At 56.1% G+C, this 25,502-nt stretch overlaps 6 protein-coding genes across 6 annotated transcripts; 2 read left to right on the forward strand and 4 right to left on the reverse strand.

Moving 5' to 3' along the window:
- Positions 1-548: 548 nt before the first annotated feature.
- On the reverse strand, positions 549-5,901 carry GGS23DRAFT_166292 (uncharacterized protein). Its single transcript, XM_051511502.1, has one exon. The coding sequence runs from the start codon at positions 5,679-5,681 to the stop codon at positions 555-557; it is 5,127 nt and encodes a 1,708-aa protein (XP_051375927.1). The 5' UTR covers positions 5,682-5,901; the 3' UTR covers positions 549-554.
- Positions 5,902-9,102: 3,201 nt separating this feature from the next.
- Positions 9,103-11,441, forward strand: GGS23DRAFT_612324 (ferric reductase like transmembrane component-domain-containing protein; the record flags this gene model as incomplete). Its single annotated transcript, XM_051520481.1, has 2 exons — positions 9,103-9,602; positions 9,661-11,441. 2 exons carry the CDS (start codon positions 9,103-9,105, stop codon positions 11,372-11,374), a joined length of 2,214 nt encoding a protein of 737 aa, XP_051375928.1. The 3' UTR covers positions 11,375-11,441.
- Positions 11,442-12,492: 1,051 nt separating this feature from the next.
- On the reverse strand, positions 12,493-13,655 carry GGS23DRAFT_166425 (uncharacterized protein). Its single transcript, XM_051511504.1, has one exon. It carries the CDS (start codon positions 13,412-13,414, stop codon positions 12,587-12,589), a length of 828 nt encoding a protein of 275 aa, XP_051375929.1. The 5' UTR covers positions 13,415-13,655; the 3' UTR covers positions 12,493-12,586.
- Positions 13,656-18,427: 4,772 nt separating this feature from the next.
- On the forward strand, positions 18,428-21,537 carry GGS23DRAFT_166514 (uncharacterized protein). Its single transcript, XM_051511505.1, has 2 exons — positions 18,428-19,715; positions 19,776-21,537. Exons 1-2 carry the CDS (start codon positions 18,724-18,726, stop codon positions 21,310-21,312), a joined length of 2,529 nt encoding a protein of 842 aa, XP_051375930.1. The 5' UTR covers positions 18,428-18,723; the 3' UTR covers positions 21,313-21,537.
- Positions 21,538-22,888: 1,351 nt separating this feature from the next.
- On the reverse strand, positions 22,889-23,257 carry GGS23DRAFT_547379 (uncharacterized protein). The gene has a single exon (XM_051515086.1). The coding sequence runs from the start codon at positions 23,199-23,201 to the stop codon at positions 22,959-22,961; it is 243 nt and encodes an 80-aa protein (XP_051375931.1). The 5' UTR covers positions 23,202-23,257; the 3' UTR covers positions 22,889-22,958.
- A 516-nt stretch (positions 23,258-23,773) lies between these two features.
- GGS23DRAFT_166547 (uncharacterized protein) lies at positions 23,774-24,666 on the reverse strand. Its single transcript, XM_051511506.1, has one exon. The coding sequence runs from the start codon at positions 24,528-24,530 to the stop codon at positions 23,982-23,984; it is 549 nt and encodes a 182-aa protein (XP_051375932.1). The 5' UTR covers positions 24,531-24,666; the 3' UTR covers positions 23,774-23,981.
- Positions 24,667-25,502: the final 836 nt, after the last annotated feature.

Consider the following 25,502-nt stretch of genomic DNA (forward strand, 5'->3'; position numbering starts at 1 on the left):
ATGCGTGGTGTAGCACAGCAGCCGTAGGAGAGTAGTCGAGGTACAGTGTTGTACCCTCGATGTCGCCGGTTGTAGACTACGACGCGACAGACTCGCTTTCCCGTCCAACTAACCTAAGAAGGTAAGGGGAAGGGGAGGAGGCTCTGGGGTTAGGTACGTGATGTAGATGGGTACGCAGATGCGCGAGGGGGTATTGTGTCTATGGTTGATTCCTTGGTGGACTCGAATAGGGGATACGGGATGGGGTATGGAAGAGGCAAGCTACGTTCCCTCACCTATACGGACCGTTAGTTAGCAGAGAGGAGTATACACGTCTGCACCGGAAAGGGGCAAGCTAGGAGTAGCAAGATAGTGATCGAGTAGGCAATAAATGGCAGGCTATGTATGGTTTACAGATATATTTATATAATCAGCAAGAAGAGGTACATTATCCACCGTCTATGATAACATGGTCTCCTGCACATGTCGCTATGCCCGCTAAAGAATACTGGTACGGGAAGACAAAAGAATTAGTATCGTGGGAATGTCACACCGAAGCTTGAGATCCTGGTGATTCACCAATCGCCGCCCGAGTAGTCCATCTGGACGAAGGCGCTGGCATCAAAGCTCATGCTCTCGTCGACGGCGGCCATTCCGCCCATGTCGCCCATACCGCCCATGCCACCGCTGCCGTCATCCATGTACATTGTCCCGCTCATGTTACCGTCCATGCTCACCCCAGCATACGCCGAGGCATCTATGTAGGAGCCGTCGGCGTACGTTGCGTCGATGTACGATGCATCGGTGTACGGCGTATCGGCGTATGATGTATCGGCGTATGATGTATCGGCGTAAGCCGTGGCATCTACATAAGAGCCATTGCTATTAGGGCCAACACCCGTCGGCATGCCCATAAACGCGGTCTCTGCATTTGCGTCCATGGCCACAGTGGTAGTAGAATCTATGTACACCGTATCCGCATGTGCGCCGGCATCTGCCCACACCGTCGTTTCGAAGTTCGCCCCTGTCGTGTTCACCGGATCTATGTAAGTTGTAGTATCAACCACGTTTGTAGTGTCAACCACGTTAGTCGTATCGACTATATTCGTCGTATCCAAAACCGTCGAATTATCGATTGCGACGTTATTGTTGATTGTGTTGTTGATGATGATGGTGTCAGACGCGGCTGCGGTCTCGGAAGCGACATGGGGTTCCCAGGTTGGATTTTCCGCTGTGTAGGTTTCGCCAGTTGGTGGTTCCGAGTATGTTGGATGTTGTTGCTCCGAGTGTTCCACAGCGCTGGGTTCGTGATGCTGATATTCACCCTGAAGCTGGGAATTTTCTGCGTGTTGCTGCTCGGAGTTAGCCTGTCCGGAAGAAGGCTCATTCTGTTGTTGCCCCGAGCTGTTCGCAGCAGACTGCTGTTGACCAGTCGGAGCCGCTCCTCCGGGTCTATCTGGGGCCAGGGCGGCGCCCAGGGCGCTTCCGAGAGTGGTACCCAAGGCCGTGTAGACGTCCGGACCTCCGTTTTGCTGGTAGCCTGGTTGATAAGGAGGCGCCTGGTACATGGGCTGGCGAAGAGGCGCTTGGTAAAAGGGCTGACCAGGAGCCGCCTGATAAAAGGGCTGACCGGGTGCCGCCTGAAAAGTGGGTTGGCCGGGAGTAAGAGGTTGTGGCTGAGGAAACGGTGGACGTCCAACTGGGGGACGAGGGATCTGATAATGTCCTTGGTTCATCACGTTCGGTTGAGGCTGCGGCTGCGATTGGGGTTGGAGTTGAGGCCGTACTTGTGGCTGTGGCTGTGGCTGTGGCTGAGGTTGGGGTTGTGGTCGTAGTTGCGGCCGCGGCTGCGGTTGAGACTGAGGTTGAGGCTGCGGTTGAGGCTGCAGTTGTAGTTGAGGTCGATGTTGTAGTTGTGGCGGTAGTTGGGGACGCAGTTGCGAAGGATTATTATTCGGAACCGCCCCAGCCGGTCCCGCGTTTTGCACTACAGGCGGCCGACCTGGCATTTGGAGGCCGATAGGATGCATGGCCGGTTGTGTCTGGCCCGTGTTTTGGACATACGGAGACGCGATATTTATGCCGGCTAAACCTTGAACTTGGGGCGGCGCCGTGGAAGCGTGTTGAAGACCTGGAGGCCGCTGGGGCATACCGCCTTGCTGAGGACGAGCCTGAGAAGTATTGAATATCTGGTTTGCCATACTGGCACCGGCGATTGCATTCCCGCCCATAGATTCAGCGACAAAAGCGCCTGCCACGATGGCGGTCGTTTGTTTCATAGCTGGCTTCTGAAATACATGCTGAACAAATTTCTTCATTTTCTTGTTTGCCCCAGACAGAGCGGCCTGGGTCGGGTGTGAAGGCCTCGCCGTCCCCGGTATCTGCGACAAATTAGGTTGGAATCCAAGAGCCTGGGCTTGTTGTGGCTGTCCTTGTCCCTGATCCTGCCCGACGGTCTGATTTACCAAGAATGGCTGGATCATTGAGGTAGCTTGACTCGCCAAACTTGGGGGCTGATTTACTTGGGACACCTGCAGCTGCTGGACCAAGGTACCTTGTGCTGGGGCACCCATTAGTTGCACATTGAGCCCCTGGCCGGCCTGGCCTATGTTCTGCTGAGGGTGCGGACTCGTACTCGGTAGACTTTGGACAGACTGCAGGAATGTATGTTGCGGGGTTGGCGTCATTGGCGTAGGCAGTTGAGGTTGAATTTGGTGCATAAGCCCTGGCATTGGCTGGCCAGATACGGAGCTTCCTAGAGTCGGTGTAGGGTGGTTTTGTATAGCTTGCTGCTGAAGCGGTCCACACATTGTTGCCTGCGATGCCGGTTGATTAGCTACCTGGTACTGGCTAGGCCTTACCGCTCCCCCGAGTCCCTGAAGATTCTGAGCCTGTGGTAGAGCTGTCAGGTTTGGATGGCCTTGTGAAACTGTAGGCGAACCAAGCTGCCCAGCGGTGGATGCCACCTGTCCCGGGAGCGTCGGATACGGTTTCATCACGCCGCCTACGGGAGGCCGAGAGGATGAAATGACCTGTGCGCTACTATGCACATGATTTCCTTGTGCAACTGGCGGTCTGGAAAGCTGGGGTGAATTCTGGTGTGACGGCGTCGAAGGTGGTGGAAGACTTAGTGAAGCAATCGATATTGCTGGCGATGATACTTGGCTCTGGGGTGGAGAGACAGAAGATACGGCTGGTGACGTGGGCGACGGTCTCCCTTGGATCGGTAGTTGACTAACTCCGTGTGTTACCGGTTGGGCAGTCGGTGAACCGTGACCCAAAGACGCAGCCGGGTTGAAATGGATTGAAGACGGTGTCTGTCCGGAGAATTGTAGATTCGATGCCGTTGTTTGGGCGGTGATCGGTCGGCTGGAGGTATTACCGGTGATGTAGATCCCACCAGGTGGTTGGGATGTCGTCCCTGGGTGTTGCAGCCTTTGGATAGATCCCTGTGAGTTAAGTGTGCTATTCTGAAGCGACTGTCCCTGCGCGTGGGCGGCTGCGTGGGTGACTCCATGGTTAGCATGTACTGCTGGTATCTGGTGCGGAGCTTGGGGAGGGCGTTGGTGCGGTCCAGATGTTGATGCCGGGCGTGACATGTAGACATGGATTTGTTGCCCAGATGCGCTCTGGGTGGCGGATGGGGCCGCCGCCGAATCAGGTCGAACCAACACTGCTGCTGACGGCGGTGTTCCCTGGTGAAGAGTAGCCTGATCATGTTGAGTTAATGTACCTGCTGCTTGTGGCTGAGGGGAAGTGTTCGCATTGACAGATGCCTGAGGTTGAGGAGCCAATGGATTTTGCCCAGGCTCTTGTTGAGGTCCGGTAGAGTTCCCTGTTATTGCCTGGGGGGCCACCGCGTGGTGTGCTTGTGGTGACGCGTGGGCGGTTCCTATTTGGGAAATAGTCGTTGTAGACGTAGGCTGGCCGATGGCCTGGCTAGTCTTAGGATGAAGGATCGCTTGCGGGAGAGGTCCGGACGCCGTAGAGGGCTGAATAGGTGATGCCTGTGTACCAGTAGGCTGGGATCCACCAGATATAGGAGAATCTGTCGCTAACTTGTCTGGAATCGTTGGACTTTGGGGCTTGGACAGAGATAGCGACGCAAATTCGGGAAGTGGCTCGTCAGTAACAGAACACGAAGATTCTGTGGATTGCAGAATTATCTGCGAGTGTATAACTGTGCTGGTCGAGGCATTTGCCGTGGTGTTGGAACCGTCTTGTGTGGTCGGATCTATCTTTTTTTCTTCTTTAGGGGGGCTTTGGCTCGAGGATATCTCCTTGAAAACAAAGATCCCTGGCCCACCCAGTCTAGGCGGCGACGGTGCGTGAGATGCCACAATATTCGGAAAAGTGCTGACCCTCTGCACACTCGGAGGAACATTATTCACGTGCCTCTCTATGGAGGTTTCGTCTCCTGATGGTGGATGACTTGGTTGACCATGCGCAGGTCTTAGTGATGGGATACTGAGTGGGCCGCGGCCGGTACCCTTACGACCCGAGTTGAGTTTCTGGAGAAACCCCCCCTGTCTTTCCCCAGTCCCTGGCAAACGCCGAGTGCTATTTTGCGGGCTCTGATGTTGCAAATTGTCTTGTGGCAATTGTGATCCGAACGGTGTTGCCGCAGGTTGGAAGACGGTTGGAATTGACGAATGTTCAGCCTCCCGAAGAGGGGTTGAACCCATTAGGGGTACCACAGGGGTCAACGCTGGTCTTAGTATGCTGGGAGTTCCCTCCAAGGACTTGGTAGGCCTAGAGGCAGAATGCTGGTTCTGCTCCATGGATCCGAGGTCCGCGTTCTGCACCTGGAGGACTGAAATAGTAGATGATCGCACCGAACCCGTATTTGAGCCGTTTGGTTCATCTTGTCCGGTGTTGCCCTGGGAGGGTCTCCACGTTTCGTACGTATTAGGGATTTCGGGTCCGGGTGGCAGTTGAGACACAGGAATGTCCTGCCCGGATTGCGGAGGTGAGCTCGTTTCTCTCACGGCGCTGTCGTTCGGGGGTCTAGTATCCCTTCTCAAAGGGGGGTATGCGAAGGATGCGGAAACTAATGGATACTCATCGACGGGTTCCATAGTATGCTGGGCAAATTGTTGAACCGGTTGCCTCTGCGCCGCCGAACGCCTCTGCGTTGGTAATTCTACCGGCGTATTCAGGCCAGGACCAGCACGCGGAGACGGTGTCACGATTTGGGTTGAATCCAATTCAACTGGAGCCAGTTCTTCTGCACATCTGGCGGTCTCGCTGCTCGCTAGCTCGGCAACAAAACTGGGCGGAGGCCGTATCGATTCGGAGCCTGCAGAAGGTGGAGTTCTGTTGACTCTAGTACTGACTGAGCCGATTTCATTACCGTTTCCCGTCCCAAAGTTTGTGAAGCTCTCGTGATCGAAATATCCCGTAGCCCCCATTTCATATCCTGTACTCGTTGATGTCACTTTGTCCCCTGTATTGCCGCCTGCCACCGTGGTGATTCCTGCACTGCCAGGCCCGTTAAGGGTGCTTGGTTGCCCAGCCTGCGGTTGACTAGCGGTTTCGTCGCCATGAGCAAGATCGAGCGGGCCAAAGCCGAGTCCCACGAGTTCAGGAAATTCATCGCCGGGTCGTGGGAAGTGATATTGCGTCAGACCCGTCGCCGTGAAGCGGTAAAACCACCGGGTGCCGTCATAATCAGACTCCCATCCCCTAGGAAGTTGCGCCATCCCAGCAGAGTAAAGCACAGGATGCGAACGCGATAGTCTCGGCGGAGGACCAGCAGAGAAGTGTACAGGAATGGGCGGACTCGTGGCAGGTTCGACAGCCGGGCCAGAATAGACCAGGCCAAGGGGAGGAGCCGTCCCTAGAGGTCCAACCCTCAATTAAGCATGCCGAGACGATGATTTCGGCCGATACGCGGGGTTGTAGAAGGGAAAAGCCTCTCTTGCGCGACGATGCCAGAGCCTGGCTGCCTCATTCAACCCAGGCCATGGGTAGGGCAGACATAGAAAAGTGCCTTGGAACGCCCACGAGGCAAAAGGCGAGGAGAGGGGGCATCTTTGGTCCCAATCAGCTTGATTCGTAAGGGCGCCTTGCCCTTCTAGATTTTGGTCCGTCGAATGGTGGCTTGGATCGTGCAGCAGCTGAACTCGTAGCCCCCATTTTGATGAAGCGACAGTCGGCGCGTGCCAAGGAAACCGACCAATCCCCAGCCGGCGCTTCACCAGCATCTATCACCAGCATCTATAAACCCATGTGTCCCGTCCCGGATACACCCCCAACGTTGTCTGACAGAGACGGGCGTGGCCATTTCGAAGAGAGTGAGGGCTGAAGGAAGACAGGCCCTAGTGCCGAAAAAGGACTCCAGGTCCGCAGCAGACGGTGATGAAAGCCCGAGCAGGGCCCCCCGGCGAAGGCGTGAAAGAGAATGGCAACACACAAATTTGCCGTAATCCTTCGAGGCTTAATCCGAGGGTAGACTCGCCTCGTTCGTGAGGGTAGGTGTGGGCTGCAGATTGCAAAGGCTTGACGGTTATTTGTCCTGTCTTGGACGAGATTCCGGTCAGAAGAGGGAGGTTAGGTTCGGTACCTGTCTCAGGTACCCAGCCTGGGGATCAAAAGGGTGCAACGTGGCTGCTGACTCATCCCAGCTCAGGGGTCGCGTTTCTGGCTAAGCTTGAGCAATGTAAGGGTTTAACGCCCTCAATGTACCTGTAACTTGGTATACTCGCACTGGGCCATGTACCTGTGGCATTCAAGTTGGCTCTCTCTTGGAGATCGTCCGCAGAGAGGTACAGGTACCTAGGGGTTAGGAGGTCCCTAACCTACCTAGGTTGGTATGGCAAGCGCACAAATGTGCGACCCTGGAAGAGGTCCTGTGACGATAGATTATGTAATTTGTTGTTCAGAACCGCCCCATCCAGCTCGCTAATCGCGGGCCCTGCTAGCGCGGACCAACCCCAACGCTCGACAACCGCGATAACCAAAGGAGTGAACCTCATCTCGCTGCGGCCCTAGACTTCGTGATCGCGTTTCGGCCGTATCCTTCTGTGCATGGAATTAGCAATAGTTACGACCGCGGCCTTGGTGCAGCGAGCCATTTGCCACTGGATCCCCGATCCCAGCCGTTCTGAGGAACGCTCTAAGAACAAACAGGAAGTAACCGACGATCTTCGTCACCACCGAGGGGCACCTTTTTAGGTATATGATTCGACCCGTTGCAGAAGAGACACTAAATTGAGCGACCGGCGACGAATTGGGTCACGAGCAGGCGCTCGAAGGTTTCTCGGCTAGTGCTCGAAGATTTCTCGGCCAGTACTCGTGCCCGCTCCGGCGCCGGCACTCCCCCGTCTGCTCCTCTTGCTGGTCGACCTTATCCTGGGGCATCCGATCCCTCTCAGATTGCAGCGTCTCCTCGAGGATTGACTTCGGCGCAAGCGCGGCCCGTACGAGAACAGCGTGGGTGACCATGGCTGATCGTCCGTCTCAGAACGATATCGCACGGACTTAACTGGGTCGCTGCTATGTAAGGCATCAAAACGTCACGCAAAGCCAACACGAGCGTCCCGGGCAGTAGCTCAACGACTTGGAATACTGGCGATGTAGAAAACCCACCGGCTAGATGGCGAGGCGGTGTCAGCTTATGAATTCTTCGGCCCCATGGCTTACCAAGAGCAGGCTGATGGCACCAAGGGCCCAGACACTTGGCGACGCGCTCCAGTAGTCAAGCAACTTTGAGCACATTTTGGTCGCTTTCTCCGCTCACTTGGGCCTGTCGACCTATATATAGTAGTCGTCGAAGAGGGACGATCGTGAGTGATAAGTCTCAACAGATGCGGATGGTGTACAGATCCAGCTTGACATTACCTTCCCCTAGGTATTTCCTATTCAGAATGCTTGTGCGTAACGCACCCGTCCGATATCTGGGCATCGATTCAAACAACTAACACATGCAGCAGATCCGGCACTTCAGACCAGCTAGCTAGGTCTAGTAGCCATTCCTTCTAGCACGAGATAGATGGATGGCACGGCCCGATAGGACGGGTCGCGAGGCCTCATTAGTAATGCCCATCATCTCGTTTGAAAAGGATGCCACGTTCTGATCCTTCTTCCGAACGCCGTCTTTCTCGAGGTCTCTTTGACGGTGGCTCACGCACGATTTTTCGGATCCTTGGCGTAATTCCTTCCCTTCATCCTCTTGTGCCCAGAGCCGCATGGCCGCGTTTCTCGTAATATCTCTGTATCAACTACACGCAGATGCTTCATTGCCCTCCATCATACTCTCGAAACGTTGACGACTCCTTAGCTCGAGGGAATTCTAGCTGATAACATATAGTAGTACGATGTTGTCGCTAAAGATTCCGAGGATTCGACAAATCCTGAAGCCACGAATAACCATGACGCCCATTCCGCCTCTCTAGCACATGCTCACGTCAATTGCGGGACACCACGGGGTGTTCAGGGTCTAGATATATGCAGGTTTGCCAGGGTTTCCGCTCATGTTGACGACGTCCAACCTTCGGCCAGGCGCGGACTCGGCTTGGCTGAGCATAGTTGGGCGGTTTCGTGCATTCGGAAATCGATTTCCGCCGGATACGCCTTGGGACGTACCCCACTGCGGTTACGCTAGTTAGATCCATCCGAGTTTGTGTGTTTAGCAGATATAAAATCCATCTGATAAGATCGATCATGTTTCGGAGGCGGGTGACAGCAGCATCGACGGATCTAACTCTCGAGATGATAGGATCCGTCATGTTTTGCCCACGTAGGTAAACCAGGCCTTGGTCGTGCGAGCCGTTCACGACTGGGTTCCGTCGAAGTAAGGAGCTGTCGAAGTGAGGAGCTCGACGCCTAATTCGTGGTAGTTGCCGTATACTGAGTGTCGCTGCACCGTGCAGTACACCCGCATGCCGGCGGGGAATACTTAAGTGTCAGGACGGAACCGGTGAACCATATATGTCACGTTGTCGTCGCCCTTAGATCAGGCACCGGTAATCTCTACGATTGGTAAGGACGAGAGATCCACGTTGCCTTTCAGGGTACATTTTTGATAAATAACCTCCCCCCCTTTCTACTCCCTCGTCTCGTCCGCATGCTCTCCTTCATCTCGTAGGTATCGTTTCTCTCGTGCCACGACCAGCTACCAATATGAAGCTCAAAACCGCTTTCCTTGTCCTGCCCTCCGTCGTCTCCGGAGAGATGATGTCGGAGGGCTACCGAGGATACGGCCTCATCGGACATGGAATATCTATGTACTACCCAACATGTGCATACGCATGTTACGGTATCCTGAAAGGGTACCAGCTCAAATGCTCTGACGGGCCGACGACATCCCCGGAGTGCTATACCACCGACGACAATTTCCTCCAGAGTCTCGCCTACTGTATCCATACGCATTGCGCCGGTGTCCCGATCTCCGACATCGAGGCTTACTGGGCAGCCTATATTCCTGGCCGCTTGCCGGGCCAGCCCAGCCCAAAGGAGCCGTATAGCGTAGCCTTGCTCCATGCCGACCCACCACCGGACCGGGTCATCGAATCTGGGGAGCTTCTCAACACCACTACCTTGGTCGACGAGGATCAGTATTTGGCAGCCTACAATAGCAACTCGTATTACGAACAGATGGAAGCCAGGCAGAGCGACTTCGGGTTTGTCTACCCCCCCCCTTTTTCCGCCACCCTGGACTCTGTTAACACGTAAGAAAAGATTAGTAGCTTTAGCCACCGGGGCTGTTATACCGATACTGCTTTCCCTACTTCGCTTCGTACCGTTTCCGAAGACTATCGTCAGCCGATTCTATGCCTACGTTATCGACCCGCCCCTGTTCTGCCACCGACATCGAGAACCAGTCTTGGGCCTCTTCATCATGCCAACTCGAGGCCAGGCGCTGTTCATAGCGTATTTCATCATTCTCAACGTTGTGCTGTCGTGCGTAGACTACCGCTTAGTGATCCCCAACTTCTGGTTTCCGTCGGAGCACGACCAGCTGGTATTCTATATTGCCAACCGCACCGCTGTCCTGGCCTTCGCGAACTTGCCACTCCTAGTACTCTACTCCAGCCGCAACAACTTCCTGCTGTGGCTTACGAATTGGTCTCACACCACGTTTCTCCTGATCCATCGCTGGATCGCTATCATCTGCACCCTCGAAGCGTGTGTGCACTCGTTAGTGTACCTGCGCATCTACGTCGCCCGCGGTGAGTATGAGTACGCGAGCGCCTTCGAGTATTGGAAGTGGGGGATCGCAGCGACCGTCGTAATGTGTGCCATACTCCTTTCCAGCATTTTGCCGCTGCGCCAGAAGCTGTACGAGCTCTTCCTCGCGACCCACTTCGTCCTTGCCCTCCTGGCGCTCCTCGCCTGCTACCATCACATCTACTTCCGGTACGAAAACCAGTGGGGCTACGAGACGTGGATATACGTCGCATTCGGCGTGTGGGCGTTCGACCGCGTCGCCCGCGTCGCGCGAATGGCTCGCAACGGCGTCCGGACCGCCTACGTCACCGTCCTCGACGACGACTACGTGCGCGTCGACGTGCCCGGCCTCGCGGTCGCCTACGGGCACGCGTACCTCTACTTCCCGACCCTAACCTGGCGCGTGTGGGAGAACCACCCCTTCTCCGTCATGGCTACTCCGGCGCCGTCGCTAGCTCCCTCCATCTCGGTCGTCGCCGCCGACGAGAAACCCAAATTCAACGCTTCTTCGACCTCGTCGTCCTCTCCCGAACTGGCGCCAGCCGTCATCCCCGAGCCATTCCCATCCTACCCCGAGCCAACTAAATCCTACCCCGAGGTATCTTCCTCCTCCTCCTCCTCCTCCTCCTCCTCCCCCTCCTCTTACACGCCGGGCCTCACCTTCTTCATCCGCACCGAGACCGGCCTCACGGCCTCCCTGCGCAAGCTCTGCCCGGGATCGGCGTCGCCGTCCGCGCCCGCGCCCGTGGCCGTGCTCGTCGAGGCGTCGTACGGGACGTCGTCGCTGCTCGAGCAGCTGCGCACGGCGCCGGCGCAGAAGTGCGTCGCGATCGCGGGGGGCGCGGGCATCGCGGGCGTGGCGCCGCTGCTGCGCCGCGCGCTGGCCGCGCCGCGCGACGGCGACACCGTGGCCGGGCCCGCGCGCGCGCGCCTGTTCTGGGGCGTGCGCAGCCCGGCGCTCGCGCGCTCGGCGCTCGGCGCCAGCGGCGTCGCGGCTGTGCACGCCGCCGGCGGCGAGGTCGCCGTCGGCCGCCGCCTCGACCTGCGCGCCATCCTCGAGCGCGAGGTCCCCGTCGGCCCTTCCCCCGCCGCCCCCGAGCACGAGCACGTCACCGTCGTCGTCTGCGGCCCCGACCCCATGGCCGACGAGGTCCGCGAGCTCGTCCGCGAGAGGGCCCTGCGCGGCGCCTCCGTCAGGCTGCTCGACGAGGCGTACAGCTGGTAGGCGGCCGGAGCTGCGTGGCGAGCTGGATGTGAGGAGGCGGGAGTGCGCGCGGTCTTGTGATGAACGAATTCATCACTTTGCCCCTTCATGGACCGTGCTTTTTGTACGGGTTTATATGTAAACGGACTTCCCGAGTAGTAAAAGGGGGGCACCGGAAAAGTTGTGATTCGTCACCTAATATGTGACGCGGTAGGTCTGACCAGAGTCTTTGCAAGGTTTCTTATATAATAGGTAATAAGTACGGGCCGCACGCCCATCTCGTCACGATCGTTTCTCCCCTGGGAAGTGCCAGGTAGATATTAGGGTCAGATAGGTCTATTGCTCCGTTGCTTCTTTCTTCGCCCTGATCTCTTGTTTTCCCGTTATCACGTAACAGCTGGCCATCACCAGTTACAGTAGTTGGTAGCTGCGATCATTCAGTCTCGTTCCCAAACGGCTTCCCCGCGCTGTTCCTCTTCGGTATGGATCAGCGCTGGTCGATATCTTCCTGGCCAATACACCGGGAGCTGGATTTAACGACGGAAAACATGTTATGGATTATTACGGTCGAACGAAACCGTCTCCCTGAGCTTAGTGGCATCCATGTAGTAGGGGCTACACCATTGATGCCGTACTTAGTCCTCTTTACTAGCGAGTCTCTCGTCCTTCCAATTAGGGGCTTCCAAGCCGCCGGGCCAAGACGCCGGTGTTCCGGATGGCCCTCTCGGCACTCTCTGCCGGATCTAACAATATGCCGGAACGGCTCTGGTAAACGATCACGCTAAACGCGTGGCGCTGTCGACTCCTGAAGTACACCCCTTATTCAAACACCGGATTCAACGCCATCTATGCTTGAAGTAGTTTCACTAAATATTAGTGTTTTCGGGCTACTATACGCATGCGCACATATATGCAAATAGGACACTTGTATCGAATAAACTTGCGAAGTCTGGTTGTGGGAATGAGTTATCACAATAATTGTCTCAGAAATCAAAACCTTAGAATTCCACCGTGTGATGTCGATATGCATGCCGGCTAAGTCCATTCTGAAAAGCCGCACCTACAGCTGCCAGCCGTATGCCGTACCCATCTCTCCATCGTACTGCTGCTCACGACGGCAAGAGAGCCTTCAAGAAAACCCACGGAAGTGAGAGCCGTAGAAACCTCCGCGTCTCCACGCAACAAATCGCACGACTACCTCGGCCTAGAGCGTGCCGTGGACCAATCTCGCGATCACTCCCCTAGCGCGATCCACGAGACGCCGCACGAGTAGATCTTGGTGTTAGCCCAGCTGTCTACGTTGACGGTGAAGCCGTAGGGATCGACGTCTGTCGCGTAGACGCGGACGCGGAAGTTGGCGCTGTTACAGACGTCGGCGGTGTCGATGCTGAGCGCCAGCTTGGGCGGCGCCGCGAACTTCCTGGCGAACTTGACGCGGCCCTCGGTGTGGTCCTGCGGCGCCGACCACGAGCGCACGTTGCTCGTGTTCCAGCTGCCCGCGTCGTACACGAGCTGAGGCCTCGTCGCCGCTATCGTCTGCCGCAGCTCCTGGCACTCCGCCGCGACCCTACCCGACAGCGAAACCAGGTCGCGTTGCACGCCCGCCGCCGCCGCCGTTGCCTGCTGCAGCTCCGCCGACTGCGCCTCGACCAGGCTCTTCAGCGAGGCCACCTGGCGTTCTAGGTCTGTCGTCGCGGCCGCCGCTGCGACCGCCCGCTGCAGCTCCGCCGACTGCGCCTCGACCCGGCTCTCCAGCGCGGCCACCTGGCGCACGAGGTCCGCCGCCGCCGCCGCCGGGCTTTTGGCCGCCTCGCTACTGTCGTCGCCGGTGGTCGTGGCCGTGGCCGGCGGCGTCGCCGCGCCCGGCCCTGCCGAGTTGAACACGTTGACCGTTACCTGCGGCCGGAACAGTACCGGCTTCGCCAGATCCTGGCCGTCGCCGCCGGCTGTCGCAGAGGCGCCGCCCGGCCCCACCGCGACGTAGTCGTCCGGCCACACCACATGCACCTGCTGGGGCCCCTGCGCCGGGACCGAGGGCTCGCCCATGTTCGTGACTGCCATGGGGCCGGGAGCGGAACGCGCGCACGCAACCGCACGCGGCAAAGAGAACTCGAGGGTTGGTTTGGGGGGCTGGGGGGGAGGGCGGCCAGAGATTCGACTCGGGCAGTTTCGGCTCGTCGTCCGCTGGCCTCGCCGAGGCGGCTCCTAGTGTACTGTGCTTACTAGAAGCGATACGTGCCGGCAACAAGGACAAGCTAGTGTGTTGTCTAGCGCATGCTAGTGTTCTAGGATTGCGGGAGGGGGTCGCCAGGATGGTGGTTGAGGACTTGGCGGGAGGGGGCGCGTTGGGCGGAAACCAGGCATTAAAAGCGCCACACCACCAATGGCGGGGGAATGTCGGCCAAAGATGGTCTGCGATGCTTCCGAGTCGATGACAACAACCCCTTAGCCACAACTGACCCAACGCGTGGCGCTGGATCGGGGACCCCAGCCACTCCCGCATTCGTTCCTGTGCTTCGTGGTTTGAGGACAGCAGAGACATCCTAGAGGTATATTCGGGCTGCCGCCCGTAACAGCACAGGCTGACTAGGGCTGAAGAACGACAACAGTGATTGCGTAGGACGACTCGGGGGCGATGCGTGGGGTTGTCGGGAGGCTTCACACCACGGTGCTAAACAGGCCGCTCCTAATGGCGGTTCTTGGCTGGAATTGTAACTACAATCCCCCTTGGATGGATAGGTTACGGACCGGCGCAATCCCATCTGTTGCTGTCATGTTAGGGGTAGTTAATATCTATCTGATAGCGGTGGCGGTCAGTGACATGTGGGCAATAGTTGCCAGTAAGGATAGTTACCAGCAATAGTTGAGGAGCAGAACAGTTACCATCAACTATGTTGAGATAGCCCAAGCCTATCGCGACTAGCAACAGCATGCGGGCAAGGAACGCGGCCGTGAAAATCCATCACGGGAAAATGTAACCGCCAGCGTTTCCTGCTTGGGCCTGAAGGTTCCGGCTTGCACGGTTTCGTTCCGATACGATAAAACCCAATATCCACGCTCTGGCGATAACAGTAGCCAAGGCCTTGATTATATGCCAACAGGTTGCTGGAAGCTTCCGTATAGGACGCAGACGCCAGTCTCGTTCTAGCACAGGACTAAATAGACTCGTGTTTCATAACACCGCCAGCGTAACTATCCAATTGCCACACTCTAGGTCCGCGCACAGATCAGTTGTAATAGTTAGACGGAAGGCTCGGAACGCCACAGAGACTAATAGAGGTACGCGTCCGCAGGCTGGTGGATATAGATAGTGTAGTGTAGGAGATGGAGACTTCTCCTTGGCCGATCGCCAGGGCAGGGCAAAGCCAGTCCTACCAAGTGGAACTCACTGAGGCTTTAAGATCAGTTTCTAGCTATCAAGGGAGGGCGAAGGCCCCAAATGGGCAAATGCCTAGATTGTATGTAAGTACCTAGGCATTTCACGGGTAAGTACACGTACACCATCAACTGGGCCCTACGATAAGGACAAAGCCGTAATGCTGGTAGCTCGTGTCTAGAGCCGGCCCTGTGGCGCCGGCGACTTGGGTGGGGAGCGAAACATGCTATGATTGTGGGCCCGATGGTGCGTGGCCTGGCATGAGGGAGAGAAGTGGTCGGGACCGGGTAAGACATAAAAATGGGAGAACCCTGGCTAGGTTCCTCGCGGGCCAACAAAGGCGAGGGGCGGCGGTGGCAATGTGCCGGCTCTCGTTCAGGGGTCGTAGAGAGGGCTCAAACCTTCGGGCTCTTGGTACTGGTGCCACGCCGCGATACGAGAAGACACCAGCCACTAGAAGAACCCGACACAGTACGCGCACATGTCAATCAAACCTTCTCGTCTTCCCGGCACGGCATATGCCGTTGACTAGGTCACCAGAATGCTGCCGTGCTAGCGCATGGTAGTTCGGTTCGGGTGCTTTACCAGACAGCTTCTCTGGGTATAGGGGTCCTGGGAGGGTCCGAAACTAGGCACCGTCGAGGGACGTGGGAATGAGAGGGAAGGAGGACGGGCGCAGAGGAGACGAGCAAGAAAAAAAAAGAAGTGAGAAAGAAGGAAGGAATTATGTATCTGAGAGGGTTATTTAATCATGGCGCTGATCGGCGCGTCCCTGTGATAATTACGGGAATTTGATTTAGCAGGCGACGCGGACGGGGTGCGGTGCGGTGGTGGGACTGGATCGCTGACCTTGCTGCGGTGGCCAATCCGGATGCTCGTCACGGACGTCGCGTTGTAATCCTCCGCGCCCAGCGATTCGGCAAGATGACGACAGGAGACCTGGCTCGTCTGTTTCTGGTCCGGCGGTTTCCCCGAACGGAGGTGGGAGATGCACCTGGAGAAGGTGGAGGATGACGACGGACTATCTATCGTGAGAACTGATCTGCGTCTGGTCGATCGTGGGGTTGGCTCCAGGTTCGCATGGGCGTCGAAGCTACGCAGAAAGGGCTCCGCACAAGAAAGAGATATATTAGATCCGACTTGCAGCGCATCCCTGCTTACTGTCTCTTCTCGTCCCTCGTTTCTTTGCCGTCGATATAAATGTAAAACAAGGCGAGGAATAAGTACTGGTGTCTCGATAGCTGGCAAGAGGCCTGCGATGGATGAACTCGACGACGACGCCGGCATGCGGTGAGCGAGGAGATGTGGATAGGTTATCCGGTAGCAATGGTAGTCTTGCAGCACCCAAAGGTCCCGCCGATCGGGCACGCAGCACGGGAATAGGATTCTTGTTGGTTGATCCAGGTCTGGACGGGTAGCTTGTTCGGTGTCGCAAGACGCGATCGGTGGCTTGAGTTGGCGGATCCATATGAGTGAATATCCAACAGACCCAACTAGTGCCTAGGGCGTGGGCGCCATTTCATCTAACGGGCGCAACACAGGAAAATGGCGATTTGTCCGATTGAGGTTGCTTATCTGCTAGGGCTTACCTATTTTGCCGCGTCTTGTTTTTTTTTTTTAATCCCCTTCCCTTGGGTTCGATCGATGGCAGAGAGCAGCATCTCCGTCCGGCCCGGCGACCGCCCCACGCACGGTCTGCCCGTCCAGGCCTAGACTCGCACACACGAACAAAGACGAATAAAAATAGCAATGCCGGCTCCGACGGGAGACACTACTATCCACCTGTTAGGTGCTCAGTGCTGGACCTGCGTACCGAGAAGAGACGTTGCAGTACCTGGTACCTCTACCTACGCGTTCTTCCCGTCCGCCCGAGCCCCTGGCCTGGGCAGGGCGACGGATTCATCGCACCAACCGGGAGACAACATGGTGTGCACACCGACACGGGTTATACTGCATTTTTGAGTAGCACGCCGCCGCCGCCGCCGACGCTCAAATTCGCCTTAGCGATGTGTCTTGTATTGCTCCATGGCCTGAGCACGCTGAGGTCTACATGAGCAGTAAGCAAGCAGGCCGGGATACAGACAGAGATGGGCGTTGGACAATTCCTTTGGGCTGGAGGGATCTCAAGCTCAGCACGGTTTTCCAGGGTGACCTGTACTCATATGTATCTTCTGGTCCCTGAACATATACAAGGCCAGGTACAAAAGCGCAGAGATGAGCAGCGAGGGGGAGAATGCAGGCACGTCCTGGTCGAGATTAGGACGATGACGACATGGTGGTGGGGCCGCCGGGAGGGGGGGGGGCCGCTTGAGGCCATGGCACAGCCTGGGCAGGACACGGTGCCGGAACCTGGGTAGGTACGGTACGGCACGGTACGGTACCTACTATAGTAGTGTGGGGGGCAGGTTAGGAGGTAGGTACCTCACTCAGCGAGGTCTCAGTTGGCGTTCCGTAGATAGGTAGGTACCTACCTAAGGTACCTAAGGTAGACACCAGAGCGCGAGTCGAGAAATAGGGACTTGTCGCTCGTATCGGCCGGGCTTGTCCCATTCTTACTGTGTACCGTCGCATGTGCTTTCACCCGGACTTCACCGTGACACTTTATCTCCCTCCTCCGGTACCTCAGGTAAGGTATCTTCGGTCGAGGACAACAAACGTGGCCCGCCGATAAAGAAACCTCTCTTTTACAGCTGGTCCACGCCTAGAACCCGAGCTGGCCTGGCCTGCCGGATGCTGCACGCAAAGCATTCCGGACCTGGGTAGATCCTGGCTAAGATGCCGGACGGTACGGGGTACCTAATGATCTACTATAGAGGCATTATCACCTTAGGTACTAACTACCTAGGTTGTAAGGTAGGAATAGCTTCGCACATGGCCCTATGTGCTACCCTTTGTTTCCGCCCTCCTCCCGACCTGTAGGCGGGTGGGTATAACTAACCACGCTGCCGCCTCGCGCACCCTCCACCGACGGTCCTATTGTACGGTCCTACAGTGTCCCCTACCTAGGTACCTACCTACTATATACCTCCCGCTATCTCTCCGTCTGCCTCTCCTCTCTCCTCCTAATCTCCTATTCATCTCTGTCCCCACTATTTCTAGCGGCCACTTAGCGCATCGGTGCCCCCACCCCTTTCCCTGGCCGGTTCCCTGAAATCCCAAGATTGTTGGTCGTCGGTTGCCCCCCGTACATCGACACCTCGCGTCACCTCCAAATCTTGGATTGTGTTGAGGTCGTATCGGTGATCTTCTCCTGAACAAGTAAAAAAAAGAGAGAGAGAGAGAGGCCCTCCCGTCTCCCCTCCGTCGACCTCACAAGCACCCGGCACCACGGGCTGCGTCCATTCTTTTATGTTCCCCTTCTCCCCCCGGGATACCCATTCCCACCAGCTATCTATGCCCATTCTTCTTCTCCCCTTTGCCCCCCCCCTTCAAGTTGTTCTCTCATCTCCCATCTGCTTAGTTATTGTCGAGCCCTGTTCAACCTTCACAGCAGAGATCTTCGAATGCATCTAACGCATCAATCAACCCTTGCCTAGGATCAACTCGACTGGGACAGATCTAGACCCGTTCGTTCATTTCGACAGCCATATACCGCACCTGATATCAACGCCTGTTCGATTTTTGGGTTGTCGACGGGTCAATGTCTGGCCTCTTCCACGCTCGTTTCTTGTTTCTCGTTTGCCCTCTGGCATAAATATCCTCGTGTTTCACTCAACCACCCCCTGTATTCCTCCTCCTACCTGAGTGATTTCGAATCGATTGCTTCCTCCCCTCGAGATACCTTCCCCCGAGATACCTTCACTCGAGATATCTTCTGCTACACGAGGCTGGTGTAGCTCTTGATTGTTGGTGGTGGCCAGGGTCGTGGGATATAAATATACGCGGTGCCCTATTGCAGCTATCAGCTCTGCTTTCTCCATTTCCCGCACACAACACGTCCACTACAGCTGATCGCCAGACCATTCTGCCTCTCCCGGCCTGGCGGCTATTCAAGATGGCTAGTGGACGCGACCATGACGAATTCGACGAGAAGCGCTCTCCTACGTTGACGCGCGCGGGAACTAGCTCCGACACCGCTGGCGATTCGGATAGGTTTCCGGATAAGTCTTTGGATAAATCCCACTCAGACCGACGCCAGTTCCTCCAGGTCCCTGACGAGACAGGCCGAGCGCCGACAGATCAGAGTCTCTTGTCAGATACCGAGTCCCGGGACCGAGCTACGCGTTTAGTCGACGATCTCACCTTACTCCAAGCCGAGCAGGCCGTCAGTCACCGCGAGTCCCTCGAAATTCGCCGTGCCCACTCCAAGTCGCGCAGCCACGAGCAAGTGAATCAAGATGTCTTCAACCAACCCGCACAGACCCCCACCGTCGGTTTGCCGCCCCAGCGCCAGAGCAGACTGAATAGAGCCTGGAGGGGTCTTAAGGGTCTCCCCCGCATCGTCCGCTACTTCTTGCATAGCGTACCCGTCGCAGTCATTCTCCTACTTCCCGTATTACTAGGAAGGATTCTCCCTCAGCAGAGCCAGGCTGTGATCGGCGGCCCCGGGGGCGTTCAACTGATGTGGTTCGGCATCTGGCTCGAGGTTGTCTGGCTCTCCCTGTGGGCGGCCAGAATCTTTACTACAGTAGTACCGTCTCTCCTGGGCTTCGTGGCTAGAATCCTAATCTCGGGAAACTATAAGAAGTGGAGGGGAATAGGTCGCCAGCTGGAGCTCCACGTCGCCTTCTTCCTCTGGATGCTGGCAGTCCGTATCTCCTATTTCCCCATTCTCAACAACCACAAGATCCCAGCCCAGGTTCCCGAGGAAGCGGATACCCCCTATCCCTCAATCTCGTGGATCGACATTGTAGACAAGGTCATCACCGCCGTTTTCGTCGTCACCGTTTTGAACTTCATCGAGAAGATGTTGATCCAATGGATAGCCGAGTCCTTCCATTTGAGGACGTACTCGACCCGTATTGCCACCAACAAGCAGTGCGTCGCGTAAGTACGGCTTCATTACCTAGCTGACGGGGTACCGTAGAAGCTGACTGCGAATGCTAGGTATTTGGTCCATCTCTACGAGTATTCCAAGGACAAGTTGGTTTCGGAAGCTTCAGTCAGCCAAGGGCCAGCATCAGGCAGCAGAACTCCCCTAGCGGTATTTTCGGAAAATGCCCGAGACGCTGTAGCCAAAGTTGGCGATATCGCGACCCGTGTGGCTGGGGACTTCACTGGACGCGAGGTCAAGTCCAGGAACCACCCCCGTAAGGTCGTTTCCGAGCTGCTTCGTAACGCCGACTCCGCCCGGGTGCTCGCTAGGCGCCTCTTCCGTACCTTCACCCGGCCCGGCTCCGACGTTCTGACACCACAGGATTTGCAGCTCGCTTTCCCCACCCCCGAAGACGCCGAAGCCGCCTTTCTCGTATTCGATCGGGACTTGAATGGTGATGTTTCGATGGACGAACTAGAGGCGTTCTGCGACGAGATTCACCGTGAGAAAAAGGCTATAACCGCGTCTCTCAAAGATCTCGATTCCGTCATCGCCAAGCTAGACAAGGTCTTCTTCGTCATCATCGTCATCATCGCCATCATCGTGTTTATCTCGATAATATCGGCCTCAACTGCTGCGGCGCTGACTTCGGCCGGTACTGCCGTCTTAGGTCTCGCCTGGGTGCTTCAGGCTACGGCTCAGGAGTTCCTCCAATCCATCATTTTCGTCTTCGTCAAGCACCCATTCGACGTCGGCGACCGGGTCACCGTCTATGGTAACACTGGATCCCTGATGCGAGGCGACGACTACTACGTCACTGAGATCTCGCTCCTATACACCGAGTTCAAGAAGATGGAAGGTCACATAGTTCAAGCGCCGAACTCGCTACTCAACACGTTGTTCATTCTCAACCACCGACGCAGCGGTTGCCTGGCTGACGTGTTTGAGCTCCGGATGAAATACGGAACGCCGTCAAGCGTGATTAAGGAACTTGAGGCCCGTATGGTGGAGTTTGTCTTGGACAACAAACGCGATTACACGAACAAGATCTTGACTGAACTCCGCAGCTTCGAGGATGCGTACTGCATGACGGTCAATTTCATCTGCTTTCACAAGACTAGCTTCCAGAACGAACTGCTGCGTCTTACCCGCCATAACAGGTTCGCGATTGAGCTGATGAATCAGATGGTCGCTCTCGGCATCGAGCAGCCTCGTCGACAGTACCAGATCTCGGGACAAGATTGGCCCGTCTACCAGTCGAATGTCCAACCCCCGGCGTATCACGAGCAGCAGCCCTCGGTAGACCCCTCGATACTTACTGCGACACGCCGGCGGGCCCATTCACGTACCATCGACACCTCGGGTGATGTTTTCCAAGACGTCTTTGTCAGCCGTAAGGCTAGCAACCCGAGCATCGGCCACCCGCCCCGCATTGATGAGGAGACGGCCGAAGCAAGCGGTGCTGCTGCTTCTGTAGGTAGTCCGCGCCTGGAGAAGCTTCCCTCGGGGGGCAGCGGCCGCCCGGGCAGCCAGAAGAAGATATTTGGACGGTCCATAAGCCTGAGGAAGGGTGGAGATCAGCCGGAACGAGATAGGGATATGGTCTAGGAACCGCGAAATTGGGACGAAACTGAGCAGGCAACGACGTCACTTCGCGGCGTGCTTCTGAACGAATGAATGGTAATGAAACAAAAAAAAAGGCAAATAGAGGGAGGTAGACTGGCAATATACCCCCCAGCGAGAAATGCCTGCCTGTCTATCTTAAGGCACGTAAGGATTGCGTTCGTGGCGTTAAAGCATTCTCGGCGTCATCTACGATTTTGGGCAGGGCCCGCCTAATGAAGGGCGGTGGGTGTGCTTAGTATAATGGCTAGCAAGGATAGCTGAGGAACTTACATGGAGGAACTTGAGGCGGCACATAGCACGGAAAGCACATCAGAGAAACAAGTTCTCTTGCTACCACACTCTTTTTTTCACTCGGTGTGCTGTAAAGCTGGCTGCTCTGTCTCTCGTTGACATTGCTGTGACTGGTTGCTCTCACGATCTACATTGATGGTTTACCAACGATAGCTAGGCCAAACAAGCCCCCGATGAGCTGAGGGATCTGGGGGGTTTCGTAGGGTCGCGAAGTTAATAGGGGTTACTGGAGCGTACGTAGTGTATAATAACCTGTCCAACAGCCCGAGGTATCCTCTTAACCCAACCAAACCACGACACGGCCCTGTCGCCCTCATCCACATCCCGAACGTGCGTACGCCTACCTATACACCCGCACACGTTGATTCCGAGCGGCATAATGCTTATATATCCTCGGATTCTAACTAGCCTATCTCCCTCGCACGCTCCGCGCCGAACCTACGGACCGGCGGGCGGCCTATTACCTCTGCTTCCGGCCCGCTGGCGCCGCAGGTCACGGCCCTGGCACCGAGGGCCGTGGTACTCCATGCGAGTGTATGCTGCGAGGAGCACAAGGCAACTATAGAATTGCGTCTCATTTTGCTCGGAAAAAGAGTGATAACAAAACTAAGCTATCTACACGCCACGTCCCTCCCCGCGCCCGTAGTCGAAGGGGGCAAGTTCTTTTTCGTATCCTGTTCATGTCCATGTATTTTGGCTCTTCGCTAGCGAGGATTATGCTACAGACATCGCCATACTATTCCGATTCCACCCGCCTGTTGTGTTCTCCAATCGACCCTCCTATCTTCTTCAGCTCTTCACACAGCGCGGAGACGGTACTTTTCAATACCACTGGTTCGGAAGCGGAGGCAGTGGATTCGGCGTGGCTGCTATGTAGGTATTTTGTTTCTTTTTTTTAATTCTGTTTTTAACCGGTCCTCCGTCGAACAAGGGGGCCCGGGGGCGCACTAATGACAACGATCGCGACCAACTAGAGAGTCAAAGCACTCTCCTGTTGAGCGCGACCACGAAGCGCTCCGTACGCACGGGAGACACGGGTCGCTGCGACGAGCACCTCGTCGGCTTGTATGGCTGGCGAGTAGTCCCTCACGAGTGGTGGTAAAAGGGCGGGCGTCGTAGATGTAATATGTGGTGGGAGGGATCTGTGATTACCGACGACCAGGCAGCCACGCCGCTACCCTATATTATAATTGCCTCGCGGGGCGGATGAAACGGAAAAGGAATCGGCGGTCGGTTTCCGCGGTGGAGTGGATCCGGTAACGGCATGATAAACTCGGGTCCAGATCTCCTCGTCAGATTTCCTAGTAACAATCGCTTCTAAAAGAGGGTTGACACGGTCAAAGTCGAAATTGTTCGTCGGAATCAGCCTTGATAGGTCGTGAATCTTCGTCGGATCCCTGCAGTATGTCCATCTTCTTCAGAGTGTCGTCGACGTACCCTCTAAGGTCACTCCCGTTGTGTTGCTCAACGTTGATCTCCAGATGGCGGAAGTGCGGTCGTGGCTCTAGTGAATCCGGCCTCATAGATACAAGAACTCGAACGGAAGGCTTGGTTCGATCCATGTCCCTGATGGTGTCCATCAATTGCCCCACCGCTTCTCTAGCACGAACCCCTAGGTCAGCCAACCCATCGAAGAAAATGGCGTTGCCAGAGGCTTGGTGGCTTTCGCTGTGTCTCGCTTCTTTGCGCAGTCGTCCCGGAGATGGGACTGGATTGTCAGAGGTAGGTGCTTTCTCACATGTGACAGTTTTGTCAATGTGTTGGAAGCGTGAGTCCAGGTTGTGTTGCAGCGTCTAACCGCTAGTTGGCAACAGTTATGGATTCGACGGGACGGACCCCCCCCCCCCCCCCCCCCATTCAGCTTCCCCGTGGTCTCGGCTGCTCTCTGGCATCCATTCCATGGATACCCCGTTGGGGTGTACTTGGCCCCTCGCTAATCATTGATACCCCCGGGACAGCTCCCACAAGAACGGTTTTGGCGCGGTAGGGTTGTAGAACCGACTGCCCTGGGGCCATTTCCCGGTTCCTTTGGCGCCGGTGTGGTACCCGGGTATAGCCCAGGGATTCCACGTGTCGGGCGTTGATCTTGGTCATGATCTCTGGCACCGAACTGGCCCAGTCTAACGGGTCTTGGAGAGGTGAAGGGTTGACTGTTTTCTTCAGTACCTGTTGCAAGATCTTGTTGAACACTTCTACCAGGCCCACGGATCTGTGTGAGCCCGACGGGGCGTTTACCACCAGTATTCCTTTGGACGTCAGATGCTGCACCATTCGTTGTGAGGTGAAAATGGAGCTTTCATCGCGGTTACCGATCTACATCATCTACCCCAGATCGGAAAATTCTCCACCACCATAGCCTACTACGCGCTAAGCAGCGAGAGCAGGGAAAGTACTGGCCTCTTATAAAGAAAGGATTGCGGGAGGCACCTCGGGATAAGAGGGCAACCCTTTTGAATTGTATCGAAGCTGTAAACGCGCCTTAGCTTGGGCGCGTACAGTACCACTGCGAAATGCGGCTCCGAATAGTTTTGGGCTTTGCGACGCCGCGGACCACCGAGATCCGTATGGATCGTTAGGACGATACAGGAGGCTGGGGATTCCGTCAAGGCCTTCTTTGTCTGGGAGTCGAAACTCCCAGATGACTGGTGGTCGAGCGTCCAGGCCGGATTCCGTTCGAAGACTGCCCGTCCTCTGGACAGGTTTTGAGCAGCCATCTCCTGTACGGACTTGATATGTTCCGTACTGAGGTATCTCCGTTTGTATACCGAGATGAGGGCGTTAGTAATGACGCGCCTGGAGTCGGCTAAATCTATACTGTCAGGGTCGAGAGGCGCCTGACGTTGGGTGGCGCTAGTTGGCGTGTTGGGAGGCAATATATTGCCTTTGGTTGCCTCGTAGATATACGCCATATCTGGCGTAGTCTCTTTCTGGTCCTTCCACCTCTTCTCGCCCCCATGTATCTCCCGATGGAGATCGTGGAGATCACGTAGATTACCACCTGTGCCCTGTCGTTATCCAAGCCGTGACAGATGAGCCAGCTGGAACGGCAGCCGGATGGCCGATATGGAAGAAGAGTACCGGCCGTTACAGAGCCGGCTGGTGGGTGCGCCGAGAGGGCAATATCGCTCAACTTCTCGGGATACCTAGTCATCTCCATCTCAACAAGAAGCCTATTATAATAAATGGCGCCGGACTATTCGAGGCGGGATCAACGGCAACGGTTGGTCCTGCGGGTGGCTGACAGAGGTCGCCTCTCTCGAATGCTCCTCACAGAGCGTAGCGCTCAGAACTTTGCCCTAACGGTTGGCTCTGTGGAGAGCTGGGAATCGCAGACGCCTGATGACAATCTGGTCGCTTGTGGATGTGCCGGTCCCCATGATGAGTCTCCATAGTTTCTTCCTCCTCCTCGTCAACGATGTTGCAGAGGAGGTTAACCCGGTCGTGGGTATCCATTACTGTCGAGAGTGTAAATAGACCCCCTGGGTCTTGGAAGGATGGTTGGACCACTGGTGTGTGGACGGTGATTTGAGGTATTTCTCTCCATTTAGTGGCTCGACAGTGTGGTTTATGAGCCACAGAATGGCCCTTACTCAACGTTAGCCAAGGATTCCCTGCAGCTTCGTGCTCTATCTGACTTCTCCTTACCGATGGCTGAGTCGCAGCTCGGATTAGGCCCCTGTAACGCGGGAGAAAAACCGACGCATACGACAGTACGTAGGGTTTGCCACAGCCAAGATCATTTGCTGCCCCGATACTCTACGCTGTACCGAGCAAGTTCCCGGATATAAATCCTCAACGAGGGGAGGCTCACGCTCCTGATTTGCCCGGAAGTATGCATGACGGTCGTCCTGGAATTCGTGGTTGGCGCCGTCGACAGAGAA

The sequence above is a fragment of the Durotheca rogersii genome, assembly GCF_024521655.1.
Source record: "Durotheca rogersii strain YMJ 92031201 chromosome Unknown GGS23scaffold_2, whole genome shotgun sequence".
NCBI lineage: Eukaryota > Fungi > Ascomycota > Sordariomycetes > Xylariales > Xylariaceae > Durotheca > Durotheca rogersii.